The following is a 12,212-nucleotide window of genomic DNA, read 5'->3' on the forward strand; positions in this document are numbered from 1 at the left end:
GGTCCCTGCACAGCCGGAGCTGCCAGCAAGAATTTCTGGGCCCGTGTGAAATCACCGTCCTGGCCGCCCCAGCACGAGGGGAAAGCAGGGCGAAACTCATCTTTGTCACCACTGTGGTCATCACCGGCTGCTGTGCTGGGGAGACTGTGGAGAGGAGAAGAGTGCTGCTCTTGGCAGAGGGCTGCTGCAGAGGGTTTGCCCTTCCCGTGCCTCGTCCCGCATTCTCCCCTCTTTTTCCCTGCAGTAGGAGCTGGTCATCTGCTGTCAGCTGTGAGCCCCGCAAACACAGCTCTGCGCATGAAGACCTCTTTCAGCGGCTGAAGATCAGCAGTCTTGAGAGCCGATCTTGCAGCTCCATGAACTGACGCAGTGCCTCGGCGTGAGCAGCTGGGTCCTGCGCCAGGTGCTGGAAGAGGTTGAGCGGTTCGGCTCTTTGGAAGGCTGGGGGCAAGATTATCTCCTCAGGCACGTTCTCATTGCCAAAGAAGAAGTGGTTGAGGCGTTTCTCCTCCAGACAGTGGCGCAGGTACCCCATGATGTCCAGGATCCGCTGCAGGAAATCCCTCCTGCCCCAGTGTGACAGGGGTACGGTGGTCAGGAGGTGCATCACAGCTGTCTTCAAGATATAGGTTGAAAAGCCTGTGCCCAGCATGATGCGGGCGCAGAGCTGCAGGCATCTGAGGTGGAAGCTGTTGCGCAGGGCATCTCTGGCCACATGCCTGAAGAACTTCACCTCTGCCACAGCGTAGCTCTCCGACCACATTGTGCTTGGAGTGAAGTCGGCCTCTGTACTCTGGCTGCTCACGAAGATGTCTGAGTGGCCTTGCCACACCCCAAACATCATCTCAACGAAGAGCGTTCTCCTGGAGGCATCCGTCAGCTGCAGCTTGCAGGAGCGGCTGGAGGGCAGTACCTTCATATCAAAGTGATGCCACTGAGGCACTTCCACCCAGGCTGACCCAACCAAGTTTTGGAGCCAGCGGGCAGTTTTCTGCACATCTAGGCAGGAGCCGGTGCAGAGGGTGCCTAGGAGGCTGGGACCCTGATTTCTCCTCAGCTCCTCCTCAGGGTGGTGGAGGAAGCACAGCATGTTCTCCCCCAGCTGCTCCCTTCTGCAGGTGCACTCCAGCTCCACGCGGACGTAGGAGTCCATTGCCGGCCTCTCCCCCACGGTGCCCAGCTCCAGGTGGAAGACGTGCCCACGGGGGGGCTCCAGGGGCACGAGCAGGTGGTAGATGACGTCTTCCTTACGGGGACTCCAACCTTCAAAGGCGCTGCCCACCCCGATGGCTGGCTGCAGCACTGGGAAGAAACTATTTGACAAGAGCTCTTGGAAGACACGGAGGAGGTCGCCCACCAGCTCCTCCACCACCAGGCTCCTGTAGGCCAGGTTCTGCACTGGCCACTGGATGCGCTTTGCAAAAATCCTGCCCGGATCCCTCTCATCCTCAGGATCTTCCCCTTCGCTTTCTTCCTCCTCCTGCTCGGTGTCGCTGCTGGAGCTCTCTTCATCGCTGCTGGAGCTCTCCTCTTCGTCGCTGCTGTCCACCTCATGGCTTCTTTTCCTGAGCCACCAGCAGAGCCCAAAGAGCAGGACCAGGGCTCCAGCAATCGCCCAGAACTGCCACTGCTGCAAGGCAGCAAAGAGCAGGGCTCCCCAGGCAAAGCCGCTCTGCTCCTGGGTGCTCTGCTCCTGGGTGCTCTGCTCCCGGGTGCTCTGCTCCAGCTCCTGCAGCAGCCGAGTCATCTCCCGGCTCAGCATCTCCTCACGCTGCTGCATGCGCTCGCGCGTGGCCTCATCCAGCTCATCGCCGACCATCTGCGGGAGCTGGATGATGCTTTGCACAACCAAGGCGAAGAATATTGCGGCGATCATGGCCTGCAGGAGGAGGGAGAGAAGGGGTCAGTGGGGCTGGGAGGGAGGGAGGTGGCGGCGGGGGGAGCGGGGACGGGAGCCGCAGGGAGCTGGGGGCGGGTAGGAGAGGGGGCGAGGCAGCTGGGAGGCAGCAAGGCCTGCGCCCAGCCGCGCCGGCGGCGGCCCCGTGCCCTGCCCAAGGCGCTCCCGCGAGCGGCTGGGCCCTCGATGCAGGGTGAGAACCCCCCGCCCCGGGGGCCGCGTTTCTGCCCCGGCCCTCGCCCAGCCCGGCCTCCCCCCGCGTGCGCACTCACCGCTGGCCCAGGCCGTACTGGGGCAGCGCTGCTGCTGGCGCCCCTGATAACCGCCCCCGTTGTGAGCCGTGCCCTGTGCTGTCACAGGCGCCCGAGCGCATCACAGGCACGCCCGCCGGCCAGCCCCGCCCTTCGGCCCCACCCCGGCTCAGCCGCTCCAGCTGCCCTGGTGTACTGGTTAAAGCTGGGCTAGAGCTAATTTTCTTCACAGGAGCTTGCGTGGTGCTGTATTTGGGGTTCATTATCACCTGCCTGCCAATGGCAGTCTCATCACCATAGAATATCCTGAGTTGGAAGGGACCCACGAGGATCATGGAGTGCAACCCCTGACTCCACCCTGGGCAGCCTTAAAGTTCCATCACGTCTCTAAGAGCATTGTCCAATTGCTTCCTGAGTACCAAGAGGCTTGGGCCATGACCGTTTCCTGGGGGGAGCTCGTTCCACTGCTTGACCACCCTCTCCCTGAAGAACTTTTTCCTAATGTCCAGTCCGAACTCCCCTTGACGCAGCTTTAAGCCATTCCTTCGCGTCCTCTCACCAGACCCCAGAGAGAAGCATCAGCACCTCCCTCTCCGCTCCCCGTCCTGCGGGCGTTGTGGACAGCAACGCGGTCACCCCTCAGTCTCCTCTCCTCTAAGCTGAACAAACCCCGTGGCCTCAGCCGCGCCTCATAAGGACGTGCCCGCTAGTCCTTCCACCATCTTTGTTGCCCTCCTTTGGACACATTCTGATCTTTCTACATCCTTCCTACGTTGTGGTGCCCAAAACTGCACACAGTACTGGAGGTGAGGCCGCACCAGTGCTGAGTATAGTGGGTCAATCCCTTCTTTGCACGGGCTGGCTATACCGTGCCTAGCGCACCCCAGGAGATGGCTGGCCCTTTTGGCCGCCAGGGCACGTTGTTGACTCCCATTGAGCTTACATCAACCAACACCCCCAGATCCCTTTCCAAAGCCCGTACACTTTCGTTTGCCGCCTAAGTTCCCAAAGGAGATTCCTGGTCAGCCAAGCCAGCCTCCTGCCCTTCTTGCTTGACTTGCGACACAGGGGAATTGCCCGCTCCTGTGCTCTTAAGAAATGGCTCTTAAAAAGTGACCAGCGTTTATGGACACCAATACCCTCGAAAGCAGACTCCCAGGGGACCTTACTAGCTAGTTCCTTGAGCAGCCTGAGATCTGCTCTCCCAGAATCCAGGGTAGTAGCTCCGCTGGCAGTTTTTCCCATATCACCAAAGATTTTCAACTCAACCATTTCTTGATCGCTATGGCCAAGACAGCCACCAATCCTCACTTCACCCACGAGAGCATCTCTATGGACAGACAACAGGTCTAGGAGGGCACCTTTCCTAGTCGGCTCCCTTAGTACCCGTATCAAAAAGTTACCTTCAACGTGGGCTCCAGGAGTTTCCTGGGCCTGTTCGTCTCTGCTCTATGACAGTCCCAGTTAGCAGCCGGGAAGTTGAAGTCGCCCGTAAGGCCGACATAGGGCGACTGATGTAGAGATTTCCCTCGATTCCTTTCAGAATCGTACATCGGTGTCATCACCCTGGCTGGGGGATCCATAGTAGACTCCTGCAGGAACATCCGCCCTGTGAGCTTTTCCCCTGATCTTTAGGCAGAGGCTCTCAAGCGTGTCGTCCCCAGCTGCAAGCGCTGTACAGCCCAAGCCCTCCTTTACATACAGCACTACCCCCCGCCTCGCCCGCCCTGCCGCTCTCTCCTGAAGAGCCGTAACCGTCCAGCACAGCACTCCAGTCACAGGACTCTTCCCAACAAGTCTCACTCACGCCAGTGGTGTCGTAGCTCTGGGACTGAGCCAAGGCCTCCAGTTCCTCCTGTCTGTTCCTCACACCGCGTGCATTCGTGTACAAACATTTCAACTCTGCTCCAGCCTACTCAGTACTTCGTGGAGCAGAGTGAAAGCTCTCACTAGCACACCCCTCCTCAAGCATCGTCATGCCGTCCCTTAGCTTATCGCTAGTTAAGCCCCATTTTATGCCTTCCCCTCTTCAAACCTAGTTTAAAGCACTTTCAATCAGCCCCGCTAGCTCGTGAGCAAAAATACATTTCCCCCACTGAGAACGGTGCACCTCGTCAGGCCCCAGCAGGCCTGGTGTCACAGAGACCATCCGATGACTGAAAATCCCCAGATTCGGCCAGTGACGCTGGCCTGGGAGCCAGTATTGAGAAGTTGCGTCCGCCTGTTTGTTTCAAGGTCATTCCCCACAAGTGGAAGCACAGAGGAGAATACTGCCTGCGCTCCTGATCCCTTTGCCGATCTCCCCGAGGCCCTGAAGTCTCTTCTAACCGCCCTTGGGCTTCTCATCACGACATCGTTGGTACCCACATGAAAAAGCAAGAGCGGCTAATAATCTGAGGGCCGAACGAGGCTCGGAAGTTTCCTGGTAACGCCTCCAACCCGAGCCCCAGGGAGGCAGAACGCTTCCCGAAAAGGCAGGTCTGCTCAGCAGACCAGGGGAGCGGTGAATGAATTCCTTGTTTTGCTTTGCCTGGGTGCGTAGCTCTTGCTTTACCTTCTAACCTGTCCCCTCTCAGCCCACAAGTTTTCCCACTTTCACCCTTCAGATTCTCTCCACCGTCCCACTGGGGGCAAGTGATAGAGCTGCTGTGTGATGCCAGGCTGCCTCCTGGCATTAACCCACAACCCCTGGGAAGCCACAGCCCAGTGAATCATGAAACCAGAGCCCACCGCATCAGCTCTTCTGCAAAAGGCTCCCCGACTCCGTGGCAGCTGAGCTGTCAGCACCCTGTGCCCGCGTTCCCCCACAAAGTGATGCCCAGACACTCACGGACGAGCGTTTGTTTCTCAAACAAGTGATTTATTGACATCTTTACATCTTTACATCTCAATCCACGAATGGACTCTCTCCAAGTAGGGGGTGCGGTCGCTGCCCAGGTGGTAGCGGCAGTCTCTGTCGCAAGCCTCCTTGCAACGGGTCCTTCAGCTGCATCGGGTCCCACTCCCCAGAGTGTGCTTTTGCTGTGGAGGAAAGGTGCGGCAGCAATTCCCACTGCCGACGGAGCAGCGTCTTCTCCATATCCTGGTGGTACCGGCTCCCCGGGGAGTGCCTGGGGTGGGCAGATTCTCCGCACGGACCCCAGGGAACACACAGAGGCACATGGGTGGTGCCTCTCGCTTGGTCCCTGCACAGCCGGAGCTGCCAGCAAGAATTTCTGGGCCCGTGTGAAATCACCGTCCTGGCCTCCCCAGCACGAGGGGAAAGCAGGGCGAAACTCATCTTTGTCGCCACTGTGGTCATCACCGGCTGCTGTGCTGGGGAGACTGTGGAGAGGAGAAGAGTGCTGCTCTTGGCAGAGGGCTGCTGCAGAGGGTTTGCCCTTCCCCTGCCTCGTCCCGCATTCTCCCCTCTTTTTCCCTGCAGTAGGAGGTGGTCATCTGCTGTCAGCTGTGGGCCCCGCAAACACAGCTCTGCGCATGAAGACCTCTTTCAGCGGCCGAAGATCAGCAGTCTTGTGAGACGATCTTGCAGCTCCATGAACTCATACAGTGCCTCGGCGTGAGCAGCTGGGTCCTGTACCAGGTGCTGGAAGAGGTTGAGCGGTTCGGCTCTTTGGAAGGCTGGGGGCAAGATTATCTCCTCGGGCACGTTCTCATTGCCAAAGAAGAAGTGGTTGAGGCGTTTCTCCTCCACACAGTGGCGCAGGTACCGCATGATGTCCAGCATCCGCAGCGGGAAACCCCTCCTGCGCCACCCTGACAGGGGTGTGGTGGTCAGGAGATGCATCACAGCTGTCTTCAAGATATAGGTGGAAAAGCCTGTGCCCACCACGATGCGGGCGCAGAGCTGCAGGCATCTGAGGTGGAAGCTGTCGTGCGGTGCACGCCTGGCCACATGCCTGAAGAACTTCACCTCTGCCACAGCGTAGCTCTCCGGCCACATCGTGCTTGGGGTGAAGATGGCCTCTGTACTCTGGCTGCTCACGAAGATGTCGGAGTCGCCTTGCGGCACCCCAAACATCACCTCAATGCAGAGGCTTTTGTTGTTGTTGTCGATCACCTTGAATTTGCAGGAGCGGCTGGAGGGCAGCACCGTTAGACGTTGTTGGGATGACTGAGGCAAAACCACCCAGGCAGTTTTCACCAATTGACAGAACCAGCGGGCAGTTTTCTGCACGTCTAGGTAGGAGTCAGTGCAGAGGATGTCTAAGAAGCTGGGCCCCTGATTTCTCCTCAGCTCCTCCTCGGGGCGGTGGAGAAAGCACAGTGTCTCTCCTGCCAGCTGGTCATTCAGGCAGGTGCACACCAGTTCCACGCGGATGCGGAAGGTCCTTGCCGGCATCTCCCTCGCATTGTCCAGCTCCAGGTGGAAGACGTGCCCACGGGGGGGCTTCAGGGGCACGAGCAGGCGGTAGACGATGTCTTCCTCACGGGGACTCCAACCTTCGAAGGCGCTGCCCACCCTGATTGCTGATTGCGGCACTGGGAAGAAACTGTTTGACAAGATATCGTGGAAGACAAGGATGAAGTTGTGCACCAAATCCTTCACCTCCTGGCCATCTGTGGCCAAGTTCTGAACTGGCCACTGTATGTGCTCCTCAAAAAACCTTCCCGGGTCATTTCCATCATCATTGCCTTCTTCCTCCTCCTCCTCCTCCTCCACCTGCTCCCTGTCGCTGCTGGAGCTCTCCTCATCACTGCTGCTGTCTGGCTCACGGCTCCTTTTCCTGAGCCACCAGCAGAGCCCGAAGAGCAGGACCAGGGCTCCAGCAATCGCCCAGAACTGCCACTGCTGCAAGGCAGCAAAGAGCAGGGCTCCCCAGGCAAAGCCGCTCTGCTCCTGGGTGCTCTGCTCCTGGGTGCTCTGCTCCAGCTCCTGCAGCCGCCGAGTCATCTCCCGGCTCAGCATCTCCGCGCGCTGCTGCATGCGCTCGCGCGTGGCCTCATCCAGCTCATCACCAACCATCTGCAGGAGCTGGATGATGCTTTGCACAACCAAGGCGAGGAATATTGCGGCAATCATGGCCTGCAGGAGGAGGGAGAGAAGGGGTTCAGTGGGGCTGGGAGGGAGGGAGGTGGCGACGGGGGGAGCGGGGACGGGAGCCGCAGGGAGCTGGGGGCGGGTAGGAGAGGGGGCGAGGCAGCTGGGAGGCAGCAAGGCCTGCGCCCAGCCGCGCCGGCGGCGGCCCCGTGCCCTGCCCAAGGCGCTCCCGCGAGCGGCTGGGCCCTCGATGCAGGGTGAGAACCCCCCGCCCCGGGGGCCGCGTTTCTGCCCCGGCCCTCGCCCAGCCCGGCCTCCCCCCGCGTGCGCACTCACCGCTGGCCCAGGCCGTACTGGGGCAGCGCTGCTGCTGGCGCCCCTGATAACCGCCCCCGTTGTGAGCCGTGCCCTGTGCTGTCACAGGCGCCCGAGCGCATCACAGGCACGCCCGCCGGCCAGCCCCGCCCTTCGGCCCCACCCCGGCTCAGCCCCTCCCAGCTGCCCCGGGCAGCCAAAGCTCCGACACCCACAAAGTACAGACCCACCCGGCAGGACGGGGCTGCCGGGGGCTCCTTTTACAAAGCAGACAGAAGCCCCCCAACCCCTACCAAACACAAAATTGGGTGACGTGACCCGTGGATGCTTTGCTCCTTGAGATCCCATCCCATGGGGTGGGATCGGCTCCCTTGGTGCTGACCTCTGTGCTTGTGAGCACGGGTGTGCTCTTGGTGCATTCGTGACGCCGACAGAGTCGGACCCGATGCAGCTGAAGGGGCCGTTGCAAGGAGGCTTGTGACAGAGACTGCCGCTACCACCTGGGCAGCGACTGCCCTCCCTCTTCGAGAGAGTCCATTCCTTCTGGAAGATTTACCAATAAATCACTTGTTTAACAAACAAAGGCTCGTCCGGGAGTGTCTGTGCATGACCTTGTCGGGGAACGTGGGCACAGGGTGCTGACAGCTCAGCTGCCACAGAGCTGGGGAGCCTTTTGCAGAAGAGCTGATGCGGTGGGCTCTGGTTTCGCTGCTTCTGTAACTAAGGCTCCCCCACCTCTCCGTGCTCCTGCGTTGGGGCGATCGGAATAATCTGTCACCCTCCACCGCTGTGCACGTTGCCTGTGTGCTGTAGGGAGCCCGAAGTGGCTTCCTTGGGAGCCCTACGCAAACCAGGCCCTGGGAGCCCGACAGCATTGCCCTTGGGCGACCCCAGCGGGGTGGGTATCACGCTGTCGGAGTGGGGAGCCCTTGCCACAGGGGACAAGTGCCACGACTGCAGGGCAGGGCTCTGGCTGCTCTGGCTCCTGCACGAGCACGAGACTCCTTCGCCATACCCTCTCGTGACCTGCAAGCTCAGGTTCCCACCACCTTAACGAGGGAGACTTAACACGTGCAGCAAGGTTCAAGGAAGCTTTTGAGACGTCTCCGATTCAAAGCATGCACTTGTGCAGTCCATGCCACGTTTAGGAGAAGCAGTGGCCTGACGGCAGCTGTGTGGCAGAAGAGGTGCCTCATACCTGTATGTGGGACACCTCCGGTGGAAATCCAATGTCGGTATATGGGCGAAGCTTTGCAAGATCCTCGGTAATTGTCACATCGAAAGAGGTGCCTGTGTCTGAGTGCTAAAGAAGCCCAACGGGTGCCCGGTGCCCGTCAGCCCAAGGGCCGTGGCTTTTGCAGGCTCTGCGAGGGCCGTGCTCTTACAGCACTTTCTCTTGCCTTTTCTTGCAGCAGGCCTAGTCGGGGCCTGTGTCCGAGAGGGGCTAGGGTGCAGGCATGATCGTCGGGGAGCGGAGAATTCAGAGCACGGGAGCAACGGACAGGATCCAGGAAAAGCCAGGCAGGTAAAGCTGAGCCACCCACCCAGCCGCGTTAGAACCAGTGCCACAGGAAAGCACGCAAGGTATTAGCAATGGAGATTCCTTACTGAGAGGCACCCAAGCACCTGTTTGCCGCGCAGACAATTTCTCTAGAGCAGTTTGCTGCTCACCAGGAGCTCACGTTTGGGACGTCGCTGAGCCAAGCCTGCTGAACCGTACAGGATATCATCCGCCCCTCCTATGCGAAGTAGGGTCTGACAATACTGGGACGAGGCAACTTAGAACCATCGAAAGAGACTGTATGTCCCTCGGAACAATGCTAAAAGGATCAGGAGCACAGGCGGTGGTCTCCTCTCTCCTGCCAGCCAGAGGAAGGGCTTCAGAAAGGAGGAGACCAATTGAACCGGTGAACGCCTGGCTGCATAGCTGCTACTCAAGGTTTTGGCTTCTGTGATTGTGGATCCTCCTTTGAGAAGCCGGGTCTGTGGGGAGGTGATGGCATCACCTGACCTCATAGCGCAGGGAAAAAGAGGGGAGAATGCGTGACTCAGAAAGGAAAGGGAAATCCCTGCGCAGCAGCCCTCTGCCAAGAGCGGCAGCGTCCTCCTCCCAGTGGTCTCCCCAGCACAGCACCCGGTGAAGACCACGGTGCCTACAAAGATGAGTTTCGCCCTGCTTTCCCTTCGCACCGTCACGGACATTTGGCCATTTCGCACGGGCTGAGAAACTCCCTGGCAGCTCCGGCTGGGCAGGGACCAAGCGAGAGGCACCGCTGATGTGCCTCCGTGTGTTCACTGGGGTCCGGGTGGAGAATCTGCCCGTCCCAGACACTCCCCAGGGAGTTGGTACCGCAGAACTGAACACGCTGGCCATGGAGAAGACGGTGCTCTATGGTCAGTGGGAGCTGCCCGCTGGGAAATCGCCACCCGCACCCCCTCATCACCCTGGGGAAATCTCTCTCTGGCAGCAACGTCCTCTGGCAGTGGCACAGCAGGAACAGAGATCCTGCCACAGGCAGGCCCCATCCCACCACCAGCACATACACCACCACCCAGCCATCGGCGTCACGAAGGCACCAAGAGCACACCCGTGCCCACAAGCACAGAGGTCAGCACCAAGGGAGCCGATCCCACCCCATGGGATGGGATCTCAAGGAGCAAAGCATCCACGGGTCACGTCACCCAATTTTGTGTTTGGTAGGGGTTGGGGGGCTTCTGTCTGCTTTGTAAAGGGAGCCCCCGGCAGCCCCGTCCTGCCGGGTGGGTCTGTACTTTGTGGGTGTCGGAGCTTTGGCTGCCCGGGGCAGCTGGGAGGGGCTGAGCCGGGGTGGGGCCGAAGGGCGGGGCTGGCCGGCGGGCGTGCCTGTGATGCGCTCGGGCGCCTGTGACAGCACAGGGCACGGCTCACAACGGGGGCGGTTATCAGGGGCGCCAGCAGCAGCGCTGCCCCAGTACGGCCTGGGCCAGCGGTGAGTGCGCACGCGGGGGGAGGCCGGGCTGGGCGAGGGCCGGGGCAGAAACGCGGCCCCCGGGGCGGGGGGTTCTCACCCTGCATCGAGGGCCCAGCCGCTCGCGGGAGCGCCTTGGGCAGGGCACGGGGCCGCCGCCGGCGCGGCTGGGCGCAGGCCTTGCTGCCTCCCAGCTGCCTCGCCCCCTCTCCTACCCGCCCCCAGCTCCCTGCGGCTCCCGTCCCCGCTCCCCCCGCCGCCACCTCCCTCCCTCCCAGCCCCACTGAACCCCTTCTCTCCCTCCTCCTGCAGGCCATGGCCGCCATAAAATTCTTCGCCTTGGTTGTGCAAAGCATCATCCAGCTCCCGCAGATGGTCGGTGTTGAGCTGGATGAGGCCACGCGCGAGCGCATGCAGCAGCGTGAGGAGATGCTGAGCCGGGAGATGACTCGGCTGCTGCAGGAGCTGGAGCAGAGCGGCTTTGCCTGGGGAGCCCTGCTCTTTGCTGCCTTGCAGCAGTGGCAGTTCTGGGCGATTGCTGGAGCCCTGGTCCTGCTCTTCGGGCTCTGCTGGTGGCTCAGGAAAAGGAGCCGTGAGCCAGGCAGCAGCAGGAAGGAGGGCAGTTCCAGAAGCAGGATGGATAAGGAGGACCAAGAAGAAAAACCCAGTTTTGCACTGGATGTGGGCAGAATTTCGGTCAAGCACCTCCTGGACTTGCCAATATCATTCACGATGGTGGAGGAGCTGGTGGATGAACTTCTCCGTATCTGCCGAAACCTTTCCAGGAATAGTTTCTTCCCGCGACTGAAGCCAGCCATCAGGGTGGGCATCGCCTGCGAAGGTTGGGATCCCCGTGTGGAAGACATCGTCTACCGCCTGCTCGTGCCCCTGGAGCCCCCCCGTGGGCACGCCTTCCACCTGGAGCTGGGCACCGCGGGGGAGAGGCCAGCGAAGGACTCCTACATCCGCGTGGAGCTGGAGTGCACCTGCCGAAGGGAGCAGCTGGGGGAGAACATGCTGTGCTTCCTCCACCACCCTGAGGAGGAGTTGAGGAGAAATCAGGGTCCCAGCCTCCTAGGCACTCTCTGCACTGGCCCCTACCTCGACATGGAGAAAACCACCCTCTGGTTCCAGACATTGGTAAAAGCAGCCTGGGTGTTTTTGCCTCTGTCGAGAGACTACCGTTTAAGAGTGCTGCCCTCCAGGCGCTCCTGCAAGCTCCGGTTGACAAGCGCTTCCAATAGTCCCCTCCTGATTGAGATGACGTTAGCGGTGCAGCAAGAAGACTCGGACACCTTCCTGAGCATTGAGTAGGCAGAGGCCAGTGTTACCAGCAGCAAAGAGCTGGCCAGAGAGCTGTGCTATGGCAGAGGTGCAGTTCCTCAGGCACAGGGCCAGGCCTGAAGACACTCCCCGGGGAGCTGGTGCCACACCACTGAGAACGCTGGACACAGAGAACACGCTGCTCAATTTGCAGTGGGAATTGCTGCCGCACCTTTCCTCCACCGCAAAAGCACACTCTGGGGAGTGGGACCCGATGCAGCTGAAGGGGCCGTTGCAAGGAGGCTTGTGACAGAGACTGCCGCTACCACCTGGGCAGCGACCGCCCTCCCTCTTCGAGAGAGTCCATTCCTTCTGGAAGATTTACCAATAAATCACTTGTTTAACAAACAAAGGCTCGTCCGGGAGTGTCTGTGCATGACCTTGTCGGGGAACGCGGGCACAGGGTGCTGACAGCTCAGCTGCCACAGAGCTGGGGAGCCGTTTGCAGAAGAGCTGATGCGGTGGGCTCTGGTTTCGCTGCTTCTGTAACTAAGGCT

The 12,212-nt window shown here is 60.4% G+C and overlaps 3 protein-coding genes across 3 annotated transcripts; 1 reads left to right on the forward strand and 2 right to left on the reverse strand.

Annotated features, from left to right (window-relative positions):
• Nucleotides 1-310: 310 nt before the first annotated feature.
• LOC142083230 (inositol 1,4,5-trisphosphate receptor-interacting protein-like 1) lies at nt 311-2,079 on the reverse strand. The gene has a single exon (XM_075152471.1). The coding sequence runs from the start codon at nt 1,874-1,876 to the stop codon at nt 311-313; it is 1,566 nt and encodes a 521-aa protein (XP_075008572.1). The 5' UTR covers nt 1,877-2,079.
• A 3,559-nt stretch (nt 2,080-5,638) lies between these two features.
• On the reverse strand, nt 5,639-7,186 carry LOC142083231 (inositol 1,4,5-trisphosphate receptor-interacting protein-like 1). Its single transcript, XM_075152472.1, has one exon. It carries the CDS (start codon nt 7,169-7,171, stop codon nt 5,639-5,641), a length of 1,533 nt encoding a protein of 510 aa, XP_075008573.1. The 5' UTR covers nt 7,172-7,186.
• Nucleotides 7,187-8,901: 1,715 nt separating this feature from the next.
• On the forward strand, nt 8,902-11,706 carry LOC142083173 (uncharacterized). Its single transcript, XM_075152410.1, is given in 5 exon segments — nt 8,902-8,969; nt 9,684-9,838; nt 10,412-10,563; nt 10,565-10,658; nt 10,661-11,706. Coding segments are annotated over 5 exon segments (1,515 nt in total).
• Nucleotides 11,707-12,212: the final 506 nt, after the last annotated feature.

The sequence above is a fragment of the Calonectris borealis genome, chromosome 5 (genome assembly GCF_964195595.1).
Source record: "Calonectris borealis chromosome 5, bCalBor7.hap1.2, whole genome shotgun sequence".
NCBI lineage: Eukaryota > Metazoa > Chordata > Aves > Procellariiformes > Procellariidae > Calonectris > Calonectris borealis.